Raw genomic sequence first — 16,576 nt, 5'->3', positions numbered from 1 at the left:
TCTGACTTCCACCTGTCACAGAACATTACATTACCTTCTTTCTACCCTCCTCTGCATGAAAGTAAGGAGGAAGAAAGATTACACAGATTGGACCCAAAAAGGGCTCTGTTTCTATATCTCCAGATTGACTAAATGCTGACAATCTGACCTACTTTTTGTCGGATATACCGGGCACAAATTTGGTCTTACAGATACAGTATCAAAACAAACTCTATCAAGATGGATAATATTGGCAATCTTTGAATGTTACAAATTGGCTGGAAAAGAGCCTCCAGATGGGCTAAGGGCTCATTCAGCTAGGGGCATGGCGACTTCAACAGCTCTTCAGAGGGGTGTCCCAGTGCAGGACATTTGCGCAGCGGCCGCTTGGTAGTCTATGCATACCTTCGTGAAACATTATTGCCTGGATTCAACATCATTTGAAGGGGGTCTTTTTGCAAAAGCAGTCCTACACGCAGTGCATGACAAACCTCTTTATCTGATACTCCCTCCTTTAAATTCATACTGCTATGGGAGCCTATCTAAGATGAGGAATACGTGGGAGGACACAATCCATTCGGAGAACAAGTTACTTACCAACTGTAACATTCTTTCGATTGGATGTTCGCTCACGTATTCCTCATCGATCCTCCCAGCCTATCCCGCTGTGCAGTTTGCGCCAGTTGCACTGCAAATTCCATATAGCCATAGGTAAAAAAAAAGCTTGGTCAACTGATGTGCCAAATAACATCATAAAAACATAACTGAAGCTAACGTGTGCGGCTCGAGCCCTTTATACTACGGATGACGTCTATGTTCGGCGGCCCTCGAGGGACATTTGACTCCATTGCCTTAGAGCACAGCGCCCTCTGGTGAAAAATAAATTTCCGAAGCAGCAAGCTAGAAGATATGAATATCTAAGATAAGGAATATGTGGGAGGAACATCCAATCGAAAGAACGTTACAGTTGGTTAGTAACTTATTCTACTGTCCTAGTTGATGAAGTCACTCAAGGGTGTATGAAGTGTGTAAAAAGCATCTTTAAAGAGTATCTACTAGCTTTGTGTTGATTATGGAAGAAGTATTTTAAAGTATATTTTATTGTTGCATACATTGCCCTTTCTAAAGGATGCTTATTTAAAAACTGCTGTTAAATATAGTTTTAGAACTATAAACCTTGAGTGCAAGTGTTACTTGGCTACTTGCATTTGTGGATTTCATTGCTACAGCTCTACAGCTCACATTTACCCTTCTTGAGATAGCCATGGCTGCTCAGTCACACTACCAACTTGTGTTTTACAGGCCTATACCAAACGGTGGGTTACCTAATACCAAGAGGACAAGTTTTGTGTAGTCTCCCACAGGGTTACTACATCAATTCTTGCTTAACAGTAGTGCTGCGAACACTACCGCCGATTAGTACTTCTGCTACTGTTGGGAGTAGTAATAAAGCTAATACTAAAAGTACAACTAGTAGTACTTGTATACTTCTGTTAGCAATGGTCCTACTTTTAGTAGTACTGATTAATACTGTTGGTAGCATAACTATTTGTGGAGCATGACTAGTGGATGAGTAAACTTGTTGGTCGACAGTAAAAGAAAATGCATCTTTTTACAAGAAAATGCATTTTCTTGTAAAGAGATGCATGTTTTTTACTATGCCAGTTTACAGCTAAAATGGAAGTGCAGGGGACACTACCGCCAAGTCTCGTGAAGGCACTTCCTCTTTACATGTTTCAAAACCGCTCACAAAGTGAGTACAGCCATAGCAAGAAAAATGCTCTGAAAAATGTCCAAATTAACATAGATGGGGCTGTGTCTTCGCTGCAAAATGTGCATAAAATTAACCACTAACAGTTTAACATTATTTTTGTGAATCTTCTCCTTTACCACAGCAACAATAAAGTCAATATTGTACAGTATTACATGTATATCCTTTTTATTTGAGTTTTTATTCTTTCTGCAGAAACAATACTGAAATGTATTGGTCAGTAGCCAGCTATGTGACTGCTTTATCAGGCTGTGATTGAGGGTCTCAGGAAATGTGGGTGTCTTGCACTCTTCTGAAATAGTGTGATGTGGCTCTAAGCAGTTCCTCTTCCAATGGGTGGGATATATTCTGGTAATGACACCTAATGTATACATTCTTAAATACTGTAATTTTGTGTGTTCTCTTTAGGCTGCTGGTTTGGCTACCATGATTTCAACAATGCGACCTGATATTGACAACATGGATGAATACGTCCGTAATACAACAGCTCGTGCCTTTGCTGTCGTTGCATCTGCTCTCGGCATTCCATCTCTATTACCTTTTTTGAAAGCCGTATGTAAGAGCAAAAAGTCTTGGCAGGCTAGGCACACTGGTATTAAAATTGTGCAGCAAATTGCCATTCTGATGGGTTGTGCTATCCTGCCCCATCTTAGGAGTTTAGTTGAAATCATTGAGCACGGTAAGTTTTTGTGATGTGGTAATTGCCTTTAACTTCATGCAAATTGACATTGTGCTTTTAGATGAGTAGATGACATGTAATTGTTTCTAGATAAATCGATGCTTGTAAGGAAAGGTTTCACTTTTGTCAATTTACAATCATAGTTCTATGGACCCCCTAAACATTTAGCATTGGTTTTTTAAACTGTCCTGACTTTTTACAGGCAAGTGACTTCAGCATCACTTCTGACCTTTTTTTATTTTTATTTTGTTATGGGGATACTGATCAACCCTTCAGGCCATCAGTACTGGGAACATGTTTCCCTTTTGTCTTTGTTAGGTCAGATGTTCATGTTAGGCACGATTTGGTGCAGTACCCTTTGGGTGCACTACACCAACCTTGACCTCCTGGCAATAGGAACCCAACCTTTGGTATAAATCTGTGCTACACAGGTTGGTAGTGTAGCTGAGCAGCAAGGCTTATGTCAAGAGGGGTCAATGTGAGCAGTAGAGTGGTTACCGAGAGATTCACAGTGACCATTATTCAAATAAACACCTACACACAAGGTTTCTTGAATAAACAATTATTCATTTGTCAGTTAGAATAAGCCTCCTTCAGAAGGGAGCATCATGAAAAGTAACACACAAATATACTTCAATATTATACACTCCTAGTTTCTAAATCCGTAAAAGACCCTTTTGGGATGACCCAGAGACACAACCTACACCCTCAGGTGACTTCAATAGCTAGTGTTCTCGGGACAATATCTTACTTTTTGCATTTAGAATATTGTTAGACGTTGGTAAAAGGAAAAGGATATTAGGACAAACACGAGACCACAAATATTCTTAAGCAGGCAAATACTTTTGGATCCCCTAAGCAGAGTTATTCAGTATAACAGGCTAAGCCAAAGTCAATGGGCAAAACTCTTATATAGGATGAAGCACCTCTGGTAGGTAAGTAGAAACTTCTTTGCACAATGTTTTGGAAGTCTACGAAAAAAAATATCAAATGTAGGGCCACAAGCTGTTCAGACTTGTGAGTTGTAGAAGATGCAAGCAACTCTACAATGAGAGGTAAGTTCTCTCAGACTTTTACAGTACCTTTGTATTGAAGAAAAAGTGCGGCAGATGACTTCTGTTCCTTAGCAACTCTGCAGATCTCCCTGTTCCTGAGCCTCAGTCGTGGGGACAAGAGGGAGGACTTCTGGGGACTCCTGCACTGCAATGGGACGGTCACTGCTTGCAACCTGCAATCTTCAAATCAGTGGCAGTTCAGTGTTTCAGCTCCTAACGTCTACTGCAAAAAGCAACACTGCTGTTCCTGGCTGTTGATCGGCTTTCCTTGCTTTCGGGGTCCCACACTCTGTTGGGGATCAGGCTCTGTCAGTCCTGCGTCCTGGGAGTCCGGAAGATCTTCCTGGAGCTCTTGGCCAGCTTAAAAGCAACGTACACAATCTGGTGTTCCTCTCCCAGGCTATACGGTTTCCAGCAGCAACTCTGTGGAAATTCAACCAGCTCCAAGAAGGATGTCCAGGTGGCTTACTTTGGAGTTGATTGGTCCCACCAACTCAAGGGGAGAAGTCCTTGCAGGGGCTTCTGTCGATACAAATTTGGAGTTTCAGCACAGCAGCAGGGCTTCACCGGGCAAACCAACGGTCCAGGAGTTTCAAGAGGCGTCCTCTTCAAGTTCTTCTTCGGTTCCTTCAAGTGGTCGACTCTACCTTCCAAGTCAAAAGCCTCGCTTTTTATTCAGTTCTCTCCCATTAATTCCAGCCTAGCTGTCAGTCACCCAGCAAGGTGGCTGTCCTTGCCAGACAGTCAGCGGGCCAATCACTACAGAGCATTTGGGTCTCCTAGGAGACTAAGCACAGAGTTTCGGGCACCCCCTTCACTTCCTGCCCACCACAGACACTCTGGAGCCAGAGGCGGGTTTCTTTCAGAAACCCAGCTAAAGGCAAAATGAACAAAGAGACCAAACCTGGTTTGTGGCGCAGAGAAAAACTTTTCCCAACTTACAGGCCTTATCAGCTTGTGACCCAACATGGTCTTCTAGTGAACTAAAACTACTTGCACTGCCTAAGAAAGTATTTGTGATCTATTCTGTCTTGTGCCTTTTTATTCCCATTGAAAGTAACTGAAATGCCATTTTGCTCCTATTTCAGGGGAGCCTAATTTGTTCAGAAACTCATTGAAGTGTTTGTGTATAATATTAAGTTGCCTCCTTCTAGTGAATGTTTTCTAAATGATTGTGTAATAAATGTATACATGTTTTACCAAGAAACCTTGAGTGTAAGTGTCTACTTGAACCACTGTGATTGCAAGACCTCTGTGTAAAACCTCTTGTACTGCTGACATTCCCTCTTGAGATAAGCATGGCTGCTCAGCTCACTACCACAAAGTTGTGTAGTACAGACTTCTACCAAAGGTTGGTTTTGCTTACACCTGTAGTCCTAATTGTATGTGGTGGTCCCAGAGGGTACTGCATGCAATTCTGCCTAACAGACCCTGACATGCTGTCGTTGGCAAAGGCCTTCCACGACCGGCTTGCTGGTTTGGCTGACTATTTGGGCCTTCCTCAACCTGAGGAGGGGGTCTTGGCAGAAGTCCTCACCCTACGACCCTATACCAAAACGGGTATCCCGATGCAGAAAGACATGGTTGCATTGGCCAAGAAGGGGTGGCTTAAGCCACACTCGGCCCAACCTGTCAGTCGAAGCCTCGATACCAAATAAAGACAAATGGAGGGGGATCCACTTTTGCTGTCGGCGCACCCTCAACCGCACTCTTCGGTGATCGCTGCAGCATCACTCTACTCTAAGCCTCAGTCATCCTCTGCCACCATGGGCTCTGCGCTGCTAGGCAAGGAGGAGAAAATACAGGAAGAAGCTATACTCAAACGCCTCGCTGCACCTACATCAATCCAACGTGGATGCCATGCTGGCAGCCATTGACCAGAACTTCTGTTGCAGAGCCAAGCACGCTTCAAGGCGGGTCTAGAAGAAGCCAAGCTGGTAGCACAGGATATCATGGAGTCCACAGTGGCCCACATGGATACCTCTGGCCGGGCCATATGCATCGCCACAGATATGCAAAGAATGGTCTGGCTTTGGGCTACTAAGTTAACCCTGATGCCCAGGAACGCATATTGGACCTTCTTTTCAAGGGTAATGACCTCTTTCACTCTACCACAGACGAGGAATTAGATAAAAAGAACAGCTCGCCAACTGCAAAGTCTTTTTTGTAACAAAGGCCACTCCCAAGGCGTACACCCAGTCGCATCAACGATCCGACAGGGGGCGGGCATTATGCGGGTTTGCAGGGCTTCCAGGAACAGAGGTTGAGGCAGCCTGACTGCTCTCCGAGACAGCACTGGCTCACACAAAAAAAGGGAGTGCTTTCTCCAGTCCCCCTTCTCCGCAGCAGCCTCAGAAGGAAAGAAAGCATGACTTGTCCCTTTGAGGTCCATGTGTCTCCAGTGGGGGCGGGGGGAGGCTTGTCTTAGACGTGCAATTTTGGTGCCAGAACTTTTAGGACCCCTGGATCCTCTCTGTAGTATCCTCGGGGTACCGCTTACCTGACGCACCCTCCCCGTCTCGCGCCTCTCCTCCACTACCACAGATTGGGGTGGCAAGTCTGCTGGCGGTAAATCGGTTGCTCGTTGAGAGCCAGGCAGTGGAAGAAGTCCCAGTTTCCCAGAGAGTATTGGGCTTCTTTTCCAGGATTTTCGCCATTCAAAAGAACTATGCTGGTCTTAGAGTTGTGTTCGACTAATCCAACCTCTCCCTGCCTCTTCACAAATTCAAGATGGTTACGCTCACTTTCTTACCAGAGCAGTGACTTCGACCTAGTGGTATGAACACTTACTGGATATTATGGCAGCGGTCCTACCTGCCGTGCCACACACTTGACTCGGGATGAGGTGGCTACAGTTGCACTTTGCAGAATCATGGAATCAGGAAAAGGGCTCACAAGCAGAGCCGGTCAGCATCCCTCCTTCGAATGGATTGTGTCCTCCAATGTATTCCACGTCTTTGACATGTAATGACCACAGCTGTGCACTTCGGAATCTTTTTCAGAAGAGGGCGTCCTGCGTCGATGGCGTCGGGTCGATGTCCCTCGAAGGCCTCTGTCGAGGACGACGTCACCGGATGTTATAAATAGGACGCACAGCGCCTGTAGTTTTTTCCGTGAACACGGTGCTTCATAGAACTCAATGCGCCTCGTGAAGATTTCTTTCTCTTCGAACCCTCAGACTCCGCAGTCTGGCTTCAAGACCTGCCGGGTCTGCAGGTCGAAAATGTTGATCACCGACCTGCATCGCATTTGTTTGTGGTGCCGGGGCGAGTCGCATGACGCCAACGACTGCTTGAAATGCCAGTCGCTGCCTGCCAAGGCCTTGCGGGAGCGGAAAGGCAAGCTCCAGGTAGGTAGAGGTTCTAAGCCTGTAACGTCCCGAAAATCCAAATCTAAGTCCAAGGGGGTTTCCACGGATGACTCGAGGGGCAACTCTGCGTTGGAAGGAGTCCCGGGGATCTCGGTCCCGAAGTGGTTCCTGCCATTATTCTTCTTCGTCCCAGCACTCTAGGAAGCGCAGTCACCGGTCGCCTTTCCCGTCCTCCTTGGAGGATGGTGCCTCGAGGAAGGTAGCATGCCCTACGAAGTCCTCGACTCCGGAGGAATGGGCGGCGTTTAAAGAACAAATGTAAGTGTTTTTTTTTTATTTTTTCAATCGCAGGGCATGGGTCCGGTCGCGCCTTCCAACGAAGCCGGCCAGGATCGGTCTCGTACCGTGGCTCGCACGCCTTTGGGCTCGGGTCTGCACCGCAACTCGCATCGGGAGTCTTCGAGGCCCTGTACGGACAAGAATTCGAAAAGTCGCAGGAGACGTGCTTCTAGGTCTCGGTCCTTGTCCTCAGCGAGACTGTAGCTACCTACTAAGGGCTCGATACCGGCGTCGACTCGGTCGGCGCCGTGGCCCGTCCGACTCGGACGTCAACGATTTACCATTGTATCAGCCCACGGCGCCGTCGGCACCTGTGTCGAGGCCGAAGCCTTGGACACTCGGTGCCTTCGTGTATTTTTGCCCACAATCTACCTTTGGAGTACCCCGATGTGGTGGATCCTCCTAGGAAGGCTACGGTGAAGTCTGTGAGGCCAGTTTTGGAATCCAGGCCCTCTTCTGTCAACAGACCTCGGTTTCAACTCCCTCTGGCTGACATTTATCAAGAGGAGTAAAGGTCTGAGTTTGAGGACCCTGGCGAACTTGATGAAGCTCCACTTTTTTCTGGAGACTTTCGGTTGGAGGAATTGCAGCAGACCCTCCGTGATGCCAGTGGTTTGGACACTTCCCCAGAAGTGGAATTTGGTAGGCCTGAGCCTGGTACTCCTACAGTGTCGTCATACAGGAGGCTCATGGCAAGGGTGTCTGAGTATCTAGGCTGGTCCAGTGCTCCTGAAGACTTTTTGCAGGATGATCTAACTGACATCTTAGATCAAGGTCTGTCCTCTGACCTGGTTTTACCATTTCATCTCACCTTGCAGAAAATGGTGGCAGCTGCTTGGCAGTCCCCGGAATCTCTTCCGGCTGTTAATAAATCTTTGACGAAGAAATACTGCCCTTCCGTTAGCGGCCCCAGCCATTTATCTACTCACCCCACTCCTGAGAGTTTGGTGGTTCAGGCGGCTACGGCCACCTCGAGGCAGACGGCGTACCCTACCATCCCTCCGGATAGGGACGACAAACGCTCCGATGGTTGGGCCCGGAAGTTATTTTCTGCTCGGAGCATGGCATTGAAATCGGCCAACTCCACTTGTGGCTTGATTCTCACACACTCTGTGGAACTGTTTCTTTAGCGGCTGAGCATATTCCAGAGGGGGGAAGAAAGCAGTGGGTTCCTTGCTCTCTCGCCGGTTGGGGGCAGACTGTCATCACTTAAGATGCGTGGGTGCTGGATACTATTGCCCATGGCTACTGCCTTCCCTTTCTTCACCGGCCTCCCGGCAATCCACCGGGGAAACTCTTTGAAGCTTCTGCATCCGCTCCTTGCGCAGGAAATCATAACCCTGCTGGAGAAAGGCACTAAAGAATTGGTGCCTGCAGCGGAGAGGAACAAGGGATGGTATGCCCCTTATTTTTTGATCCCAAAGTAAGTCTGGGAATTGAGACCCATCATGTACTTGCGTTGGTTGAACAAACTTTTCAGGAAGGACCAGTTCAAGATGATTACTCTTTCTCATGTCCTCCAAGCCCTTCAACTTCAGGATTGGTTGGTGTCTCTGGACCTACAGGATGCTTACTTTCATGTGCCGATTCATCCCAAGCACAGAAGGTACCTGAGGTTTGCGACTCGCACTTTCAGTTTCGGGTCCTGCCATTTGTTATGTTATGTTACTTGGCATTTATATAGTGCCTTATGTATCATTTGTATGACCTCAAAGCGCTGGTAGGTTGAAGGCCCTTGGGAACTACAGTTCAAGTAAGAGTCGTATGGTGCATGGGCGCACCGGATATGTGTGCAGCTGGTGTGGTTATTGCATGATAGCTGCTTCTTAGCGGTAGGTGAGGCGCTGAGGAAATCAGTTGGAATGTGTTCGGTCTGGGGGGTGGTGGTGGACACCGAGACTGAGTTCTGGCTGTGTTAGGCCTGAGGAGACAACTAAACTAGCTGGAATGTGCTCAGCTAGCTGTGTTGTATTAGGATGATGAGGTGTTCGTGGGGTCATGAAAGTATGAGAACAGCTAGGCCGAATGTGTCATAGCATAGCTGTGTTCTAGTTGAATGATGCTGTATAGTAGAGAGTAAGCATAGTCATTGCGAAATGTTGGTTATGAGCAAAGCACCTGCGACCAAGCACGAGAGCAGGACAGGGGCCATAGATGGCGGCACATGTATATAAAGAGACAGGATGGATAGGGTAAACATGTGATACAGATAACATGGGGATACAGGTACATATATATATATATATATATATATATATATATATATATATATATATATATATATATATTTCTGCACACTTTCTAAATTCAACTATGCCACAGTTACGTCATTAGACACACCTTTCAGATTCAACTCTAGCACAGTGACGCTAATTAGATAATCGTTTCACCTTACTATGTGGCTGTACTATCTAATGTAGTAAAACTTTTAAGATTTTTTAGTAAGAGAGGTAGGGCTTTCTGGCGTGTTTTAATTGCTTCAGTACCCACCCTTGCCACACTTACTTTTTTTGGTTGGTGCTAGTTGAAGGCAGGCTACTGGCTTCTTGCTTTTCCTGCAGATAGGATCTGGGGCTGCCTCATTGGGGCCGTCCTTTACCTCAGGGTCCTTAGCCGATGGGGCTGCCGTGCAGAGGGCTGCCCTAGAGTTACCAGTACTGTCGTCTTTGGAGAGCCAGTTGGGACGCGGGAGGCGTGTTTTGGCAGCACCAGGAAGCGGGAGCAAGGGGGTGCGGGCGGGCAGCCAGGGGGGATTTATTTTCAAATTATTTGGAAGGGGGCTCAGATGGAGGCTCACTCACCTTGGGCAGCACGAATTGACCTCCGCCCGAGGGTCTTCAAGCTAATGGTGGTGGTGGCAGCGTATCGCAGGCGAGGGGGGGGGGGGGTTCACGTTTACCTCTACCTGGACAACTGGTTCATCCGGGCGCGCTCTACCGAGCAAGCGTGGGATCACCTTGGTCTCACCTGCCGCACCCTCCACAGGCTAGCTTCTCCCTGAATTTCAATTAGTCGCATTTGGCACCTTCTCAACAGCTCCTAAACACCAGGGCTGTGTTAGACATGTCCTTGGGGAAGTTCTTGCCTCCCAAGGTGAGGGCTCATCACATTGTGCAGATGGTGCACAAGTTTCAACATGCCCAGAGTCTCCCGGCTTTCGAATTCTTAGAGGCCAGGCAGCGATGAGATCCCTGCAGTGGGTTCTCAAGACGCAGTGGTCGCAGTTCTCCGGCAAGGTGACGGATCCCGTTCAGATTCCACTCTCTCGCAGGGTCTTCTGTGGTGGGCCAACAAAGGGAACCCTATGAGGGGAGAACCGTTTTGGCAACCGTGGCCGGAGGTGACTGTATCGACGGACTCTTAACTCACAGGATGGGGTGCTCATGCCAACAACTTGACAACCAGCGGTCGTTGGTCTCTGTCGGAGTCAAGAATCCACATCAGTCTGTTAGAGGTAAGGGCCATCAGGCTAGCCCTGAAGGCTTTTCTGCCCTCTGGGCCATCGGGCTAGCCCTGAAGGCTTTTCTGCCCTCTGTATGGGGGAAGTATGTCCTAATCATGACGGACAACACAGTGGCTATGCATTACCTCAACAAAAAAGGGGGAGGGGGTGGTAGGGTCACTTCCGTTGTGCAGAGAGGCAATGCAGCTCTGGTTCTGGGCCATCAAGCAGGAAATTTCGATCTCAGCAGTACATCTGGCTGGAGACAAATGCAGCGGCGGACGCTCTGAGCAGGCAGAGCTCGATCTCTCTCGAATGGTAGTTGGCTCAGGAAGTCCTTCAGGAGATCTTCGCCCTTTGGGGAACCCCGTAAGTGGATCTCTTTGCCACCAGTGTCAACCAGAAGTGTAAGAGATTCTGCTCAAGGGAATTTCCTCCAAGAGGAGCCTTAGGAGACGCGTTCGTGGTGGATTGGTCATTCCCACTGCTTTACGCGTTTCCCCAGTCACCGTCATTCCTCAAGTGTTGCAGAGGTTATGGGGTTTCGGTTCCCACATTATCCTCATTGCTCCGGATTGGGCCAGGAGTGCGTGGTACCCGGACCTTCTAGAAATGTCCATCTGCCCTCCACGCCGTCTTCCCTACCGAGAGGAACTGCTCTCTCACGAGGGGCTTGGGGGGGGAGGGGGGGGCAGGAGCAGGGGGGTGTCCAGGTTCTCCATCCAGAGGTCAGGACTCTCAACCTTCATGCTTGGTATCTGAAAGGTTGAGGTATAAGGATTGGGACCTCCCGGATGACGTGATGGATCCCTGTGCTGTTGGCCTAAGTTCTGCGGCTGGTGCAGAGATCACAATGTTGATCCTTTTCAGTGCTCCATTCTTGTTGTTTTGTCTTTCTTATTTTCTTTGGCCCACAGGGGCCTTCAAGTGGGTACCATTAAGGGTTACCTGGCGGCGCTGTCATTCTTTAAGCGCTCGTCTGAAGAATGTTCTTACTTGAAGATTATTTTTGATTTCGCAGTTTCTTGAAGGACTCACTAATGTATTCCCGCCGTCTCCTTTCCAGGTGCCGGTTTGGGATTTGAATTTGGTTTTGAAATTTCTCATGGGTGCTCCGTTTGAACCTTTGCACTCTTGTCCTTTGAGATGACTGTTCTTCAAGACTGTGTTCTTGGTTGCGGTTACTTCCACTTGCAGAGTGTGAATTGCAGGCACTTTGATCTAAGCCACCCTTTACTGTGTTTCACAAGGACAGGGTTGTACTGAGAGTGCGTCCCTCTTTTCTACCTAAGGTAGTATCTGAATATCGTTTGAGTCAAAAGGTGGTTCTTCCATTTTTCTACCCTCCTCCTCCTGATAAGGAAGAGGAGAGACTCAATCGGTGCGATCCTAGGAGAGCTCTGAGCTTTTACATTTCTAGGATGTCCAGGGTCAGAGTAGACGATCAACTCTTTGTAGGATATGAAAGGGGCCCCTAGGGGTCCCTCGCGATATGGAAACAAGGCAATAACCATACACGAAAGGAGATGCGCCAGACACAAGGTTCAAATTCCCAATGCTAGGGTTTATTGCAAGCAAAATAGTCCCAATTGGCCAACTGTGGTCTCACGCCCCGCGACGTGTATTTTCTAGACCTCGAGGGACGCAAGAGAGTGAATTACGTACATCAGTTACATATATAAAAAATGCATATCATACAATCAGCTATGTCATGTTTAACAAACCCCTTTTTATTGAGTTTCTTTGAACTCGGGATAATGATGGACATTTCCGACGAGTATGACAATTATGACACTTTCGATGTCTATTCTAGTAACAATGTGCAATTTAGAAAGTGCGGAGGCATCTTCTAGTTGCTGAACAAAACAGTGCTTTTGTTCTTGGAAGCAAGCTGTACACGGGGGAAGAGCCACATTCCAAGCTTTGCTATCTGAGGTGCTATTCGTGTCCTGGGAGCCGACACGCTCTAAAGGGTTTTGTGAAGGGGGGCCGTAAGAAGAGCATAATTCAAGCCTTTAGCTGCTTTATTCTAACATATTCTACCACAGTACGAGACTGGCTGGCAGCTGTGAAATGATTAAATGCCCTGCAGCTCTCCCTCAAGGCTACAGAGGGGGAGTGTGGGCATTCCTTTCTGGGCTACTCATGAGGAGTTTCAACGAACTCCTCAGTCCCGCGACCTTGCCCTTTCATATTCAGACAACAATGTTAACAGTTGAGCAGAGTAAGCAGAATTCGCAAGAATTGCAAGCTGCAAAGCAGTTCAGACAGAAAGCAATGAGCAATGGTTAACAAGCAAAATGGCGGTTCTTGCTACGTTTAAAATGGCCGCTTCTTGGTCAAGCATAGCAGTCTGTATTTCTATAATTCTGTGCATAAGACGGCAGGCCTTCGGCCATCAAGATACGTCTATCATCCAAATGAAGGGTATTCATTTTTCCTGATTGACAGATATGCTGGACACCGATTGGGCCAGGCTGTTAACAAACAGACCTTGTCCGGGTGGATTATCCTTACCATTACAGAGTGTTACCGATTGGTGGGTAAGGACCCTCCTGAAAGGTTGTGAGCTCATTCCCATTCCACTAGGGGCGTGGCTACTTCCACTACCTTCGGTGGGGTGTTCCTGTTAGGAATATTTGTGATGCCATTACATGGGTTTCGATCCACATCTTTTGTTGAACTTTATTCCCTGGATACAATCCATGGTCAGGATATGGCCTTTGGGAAGGCGGTTCTTTATTCCGCAATCTAATTGGGTACTCAATATTTTCCCTCCTCCATTTACTGGTACTGCTTTGGGAGTCTGTCAAAGATGTGGAATACGTTGGAGGGACATCCAGTCGAAAGAACGTTACCAGTTGGTAAGTAACTTGTTCTTTTCTCCACTCAGACATCGCATGGTGGTCCAGGGACTGCAACCTGTGGAAAGGCAAGCCCTTCGGCAACCGGCCCCGAAGGTCACCATCACTATGGACTCCTCCCTGGAAGGCTAGGGTGGCAACTCTGGACAGCCGCAGCGTCCATGGGGTTTGGATCCGGCAGGAGTCTTATCAACTGGCTGGAGCTTGGGACCATCTGGCTAGCTCTCTGAGCTTTCCTTTCGCTCATTGGGGGCAAGACTGTCCTTATCCAGAACGACTACTCGACCAGCATGTGCTATGTCAACAAGCAGGGGGGGAGGTACCAGATCCCTGCCACTGTGCAGCCTAGCGGTCAGCATGTGGGAATGGGCCCTGGAGAAAACCTACCTCATGGCCATCCACAGACTGGGAGCGGACAATTACAAAGGGCAATTGAACGATCAGGTGCTGCTGGGGGTCTTCAGCAGATGGGGGCATCCTCAGGTGGATCTGTTTGCCTCTTGGAAGAACAGGAAGTGGCAACGGTTCGCGTCCTGACAGGGACAGGGCCCGGCTCCCTGGGCGATGCATTACAGATACAGTGGGACGGCATGGCAGCCCATGCCTCTCCTCCCACTCCCCTGGTTCACAGGGTAATCTGCAAGATAAAGGAATCTTGTCACCTCTGCATTATTCTGATAGCTTCATGGTGTTTGGCGAGACCGTGGTTCTCCGAACTTCTCATCCTCACGGACAGGACCACCCATTCACCTTCCGAAGGTGCCAGCCCATGTCCTGTCCCAGCAGGGGGGGCAGCGTCATCCACCCCGCCCCACAGAAGTTATCCCTCGGAGCGTGGTTCGTGAGCAGGTCACTCTCAAGCACCTGAGCCGATCACAGGCTAACCTGGAGATTATTCCATGCGCCAGGAGCAAGGCTACCAGGAGCCAATTCAAGAGTAAATGGACTAGTTTTTGTCATTGGGTGGCCTCTAAGGATCCATCTTATATGCACGTTGGATAATGTGCTCTCCTTCTTGGCATACCCAGCGCACTCGGGCATACAGGTGGACACAGGTTGCACCGATCTGGTAGCCTTAGGGGCCTAAAGAAATTCAGAGACGTTCTCCTCCTTTTCCAACGCGATAGTCACATTTGGCGAGCCTGTCCAGGCTCTACCCACCCAGCAAGAAGCCACACCCCATGTGGGATCTCAATGTGGTGTTGGGCGCCTTGGGGCACAAACCCTTCGAGCCAATGGCGTCCGCCGACATCAGGCTGGTCACCATTAAAACAGCTTTGTTAGTGGGCCTCGCCTCCGCTCGCAGAGTAAGCGAGATCCAGGCTCTGGTTGCTTCAGAACCCTATACCACTTTTCACAGGGATAAGGTGGTCCTGCAGAGGTACCCTCTGCTTTCCATTTAAATGAGGAAATAGTCTTACATATGTTTTTTGTTGACCCCAAGGACGAGGTTCAGATTCTTGCACTGTCTGGATGTCAGACGTGCTCTGAAATTCTATCTGGACAGGACCATGGGCTTCCGCAAGTAGTTTGTCACCTTCGGGGGCTCCAGGCCCGGGTATCAAGCATCCAAGGCCTCTATTGCACGGTGGATGGTTGCGACCATCAAGGAGGCCTACGAAGGGCAGCGCAAGCCGCTGCCAGCTAACATGCACGCCGACAGAGCCAAAGCCACGGCCATTGCATTCCAACGGCAGGTTCCGTGGCAGGTCATCAGTGGGATATTCTTGCCTATCCCAGTAAACTTTAATTTAGGTTGCCTGTTCTAGGTATATTTGCGCTTAGGAAACTTGATTTAGGTTGCCTGCTCTGGTAAATCTGCATTTAGATTGCCTGCTCTAGCAGATTTGCATTTAGGAAACTTGCATTTAAATCGCCTGCTCTAATATATCTAGGTGCCCTCTGATGTATGCTTTCGAGTCAGTGTTAGGAATTGTCACATCTAGGTGCCCTCCGATGTATGCGTTTTAGTCAATGTCAGGAATTCTCACATCTAGGTGCCCTCCGATGTATGCATTTTAGTCAATGTTAGGAATTGTCACATCTAGGTGCCCTGATGTATGCTCCAACTTCAAAACTAGTTGTGCTTCAACCTAGCTACTATAGTGCACAGGCTGTACCTTGACCAATTCTACCCGACGCTAACTAGCCACCTACTATCATAGTCTGGCCTGCTCCCAAACAAGCCCTAGACTGCACCTCTATCTACAGACCATGATCTTCTGGCTAGCCCTAATCATGTTCCCCTTCTGCTTAATACAGAACGTACCCTGTAGCAGCAATAGCTGCATAGCCCACCAGGACTGCCTGGCTAAACTAGGGTGCCCCAGACACCACCCCATCCCATGCCCCACTCCGTTCCTACCCTGTGCATCCCCCTCCCCCCACATACCACCACCCTCTCACCTCCAACTCCATTGTCATCCATGGCCTACCTACCAACAGCCACCCTAGCCCCATTGCTAAGTCTAACCAAATTAAACTGACCACCAAACCTCCCGCCCGCTTTAAGCCGCCCGGCCCAACACCCCATCCCTTACTCCCAACCTCACAGCCCGCAATAACAGACTAGGCTCCAGGCTCCCCACCACAATTTCTAGACCCAACTCCAAACCTTACACCAAAACTAATACAAAGCACATTGCACCGAACAAGCCTACACCTCCCCCACTAAAAGGTGCCCTACTCAACGTCGGATCCCTGGCTGCCCACCCCACAGAAATTACAGACATTATCCTTACCAACGACCTGGACTTTCTAGCCCTAACAGAAACCTGGCTTCACGAGGCGTCTGGACCCCATTTATCGCTAGCCATCCCAGACAAATACTCTATCCTCAGAGCGGACAGACCAAACACCAGAGGTGGAGGTGTAGCGATCATTTCCAAATCCGCCCTAGGCCTTAGACCAACCGACACAATCGCACTCACATCCTGCGAGTTACTCTCAGCCAAACTACAAACCTCCCCCCACAACCACGATCACCATCCACCTCATATATAGACCCCCAGGCCCCCCTGGTACCTTTGAAGAAGACATCACATCCCTCATCACCGGAAATTCCAAACCATCAGCACAAATCATGATCCTCGGAGACTTCAATCTCGGCTACCAAGACCCGAACGATGCACATGCTG

General features: G+C 48.5%; 1 protein-coding gene across 2 annotated transcripts in view; it reads left to right on the top strand.

Moving 5' to 3' along the window:
- Nucleotides 1–16,576, top strand: part of SF3B1 (splicing factor 3b subunit 1) — a 493,451-nt gene that overhangs the window by 185,776 nt on the left and 291,099 nt on the right. For both annotated transcript variants that reach the window (XM_069615730.1, XM_069615731.1), the window contains one exon: nt 2,159–2,429. In XM_069615730.1, the coding sequence (XP_069471831.1) occupies nt 2,159–2,429 (271 nt within the window). The remainder of the gene's footprint in view (nt 1–2,158; nt 2,430–16,576) is intronic.

Source organism: Ambystoma mexicanum, chromosome 9, assembly GCF_040938575.1.
Source record: "Ambystoma mexicanum isolate Mex_15411 chromosome 9, UKY_AmexF1_1, whole genome shotgun sequence".
NCBI lineage: Eukaryota > Metazoa > Chordata > Amphibia > Caudata > Ambystomatidae > Ambystoma > Ambystoma mexicanum.
This window is presented reverse-complemented; position numbering and strand designations above follow the sequence as displayed.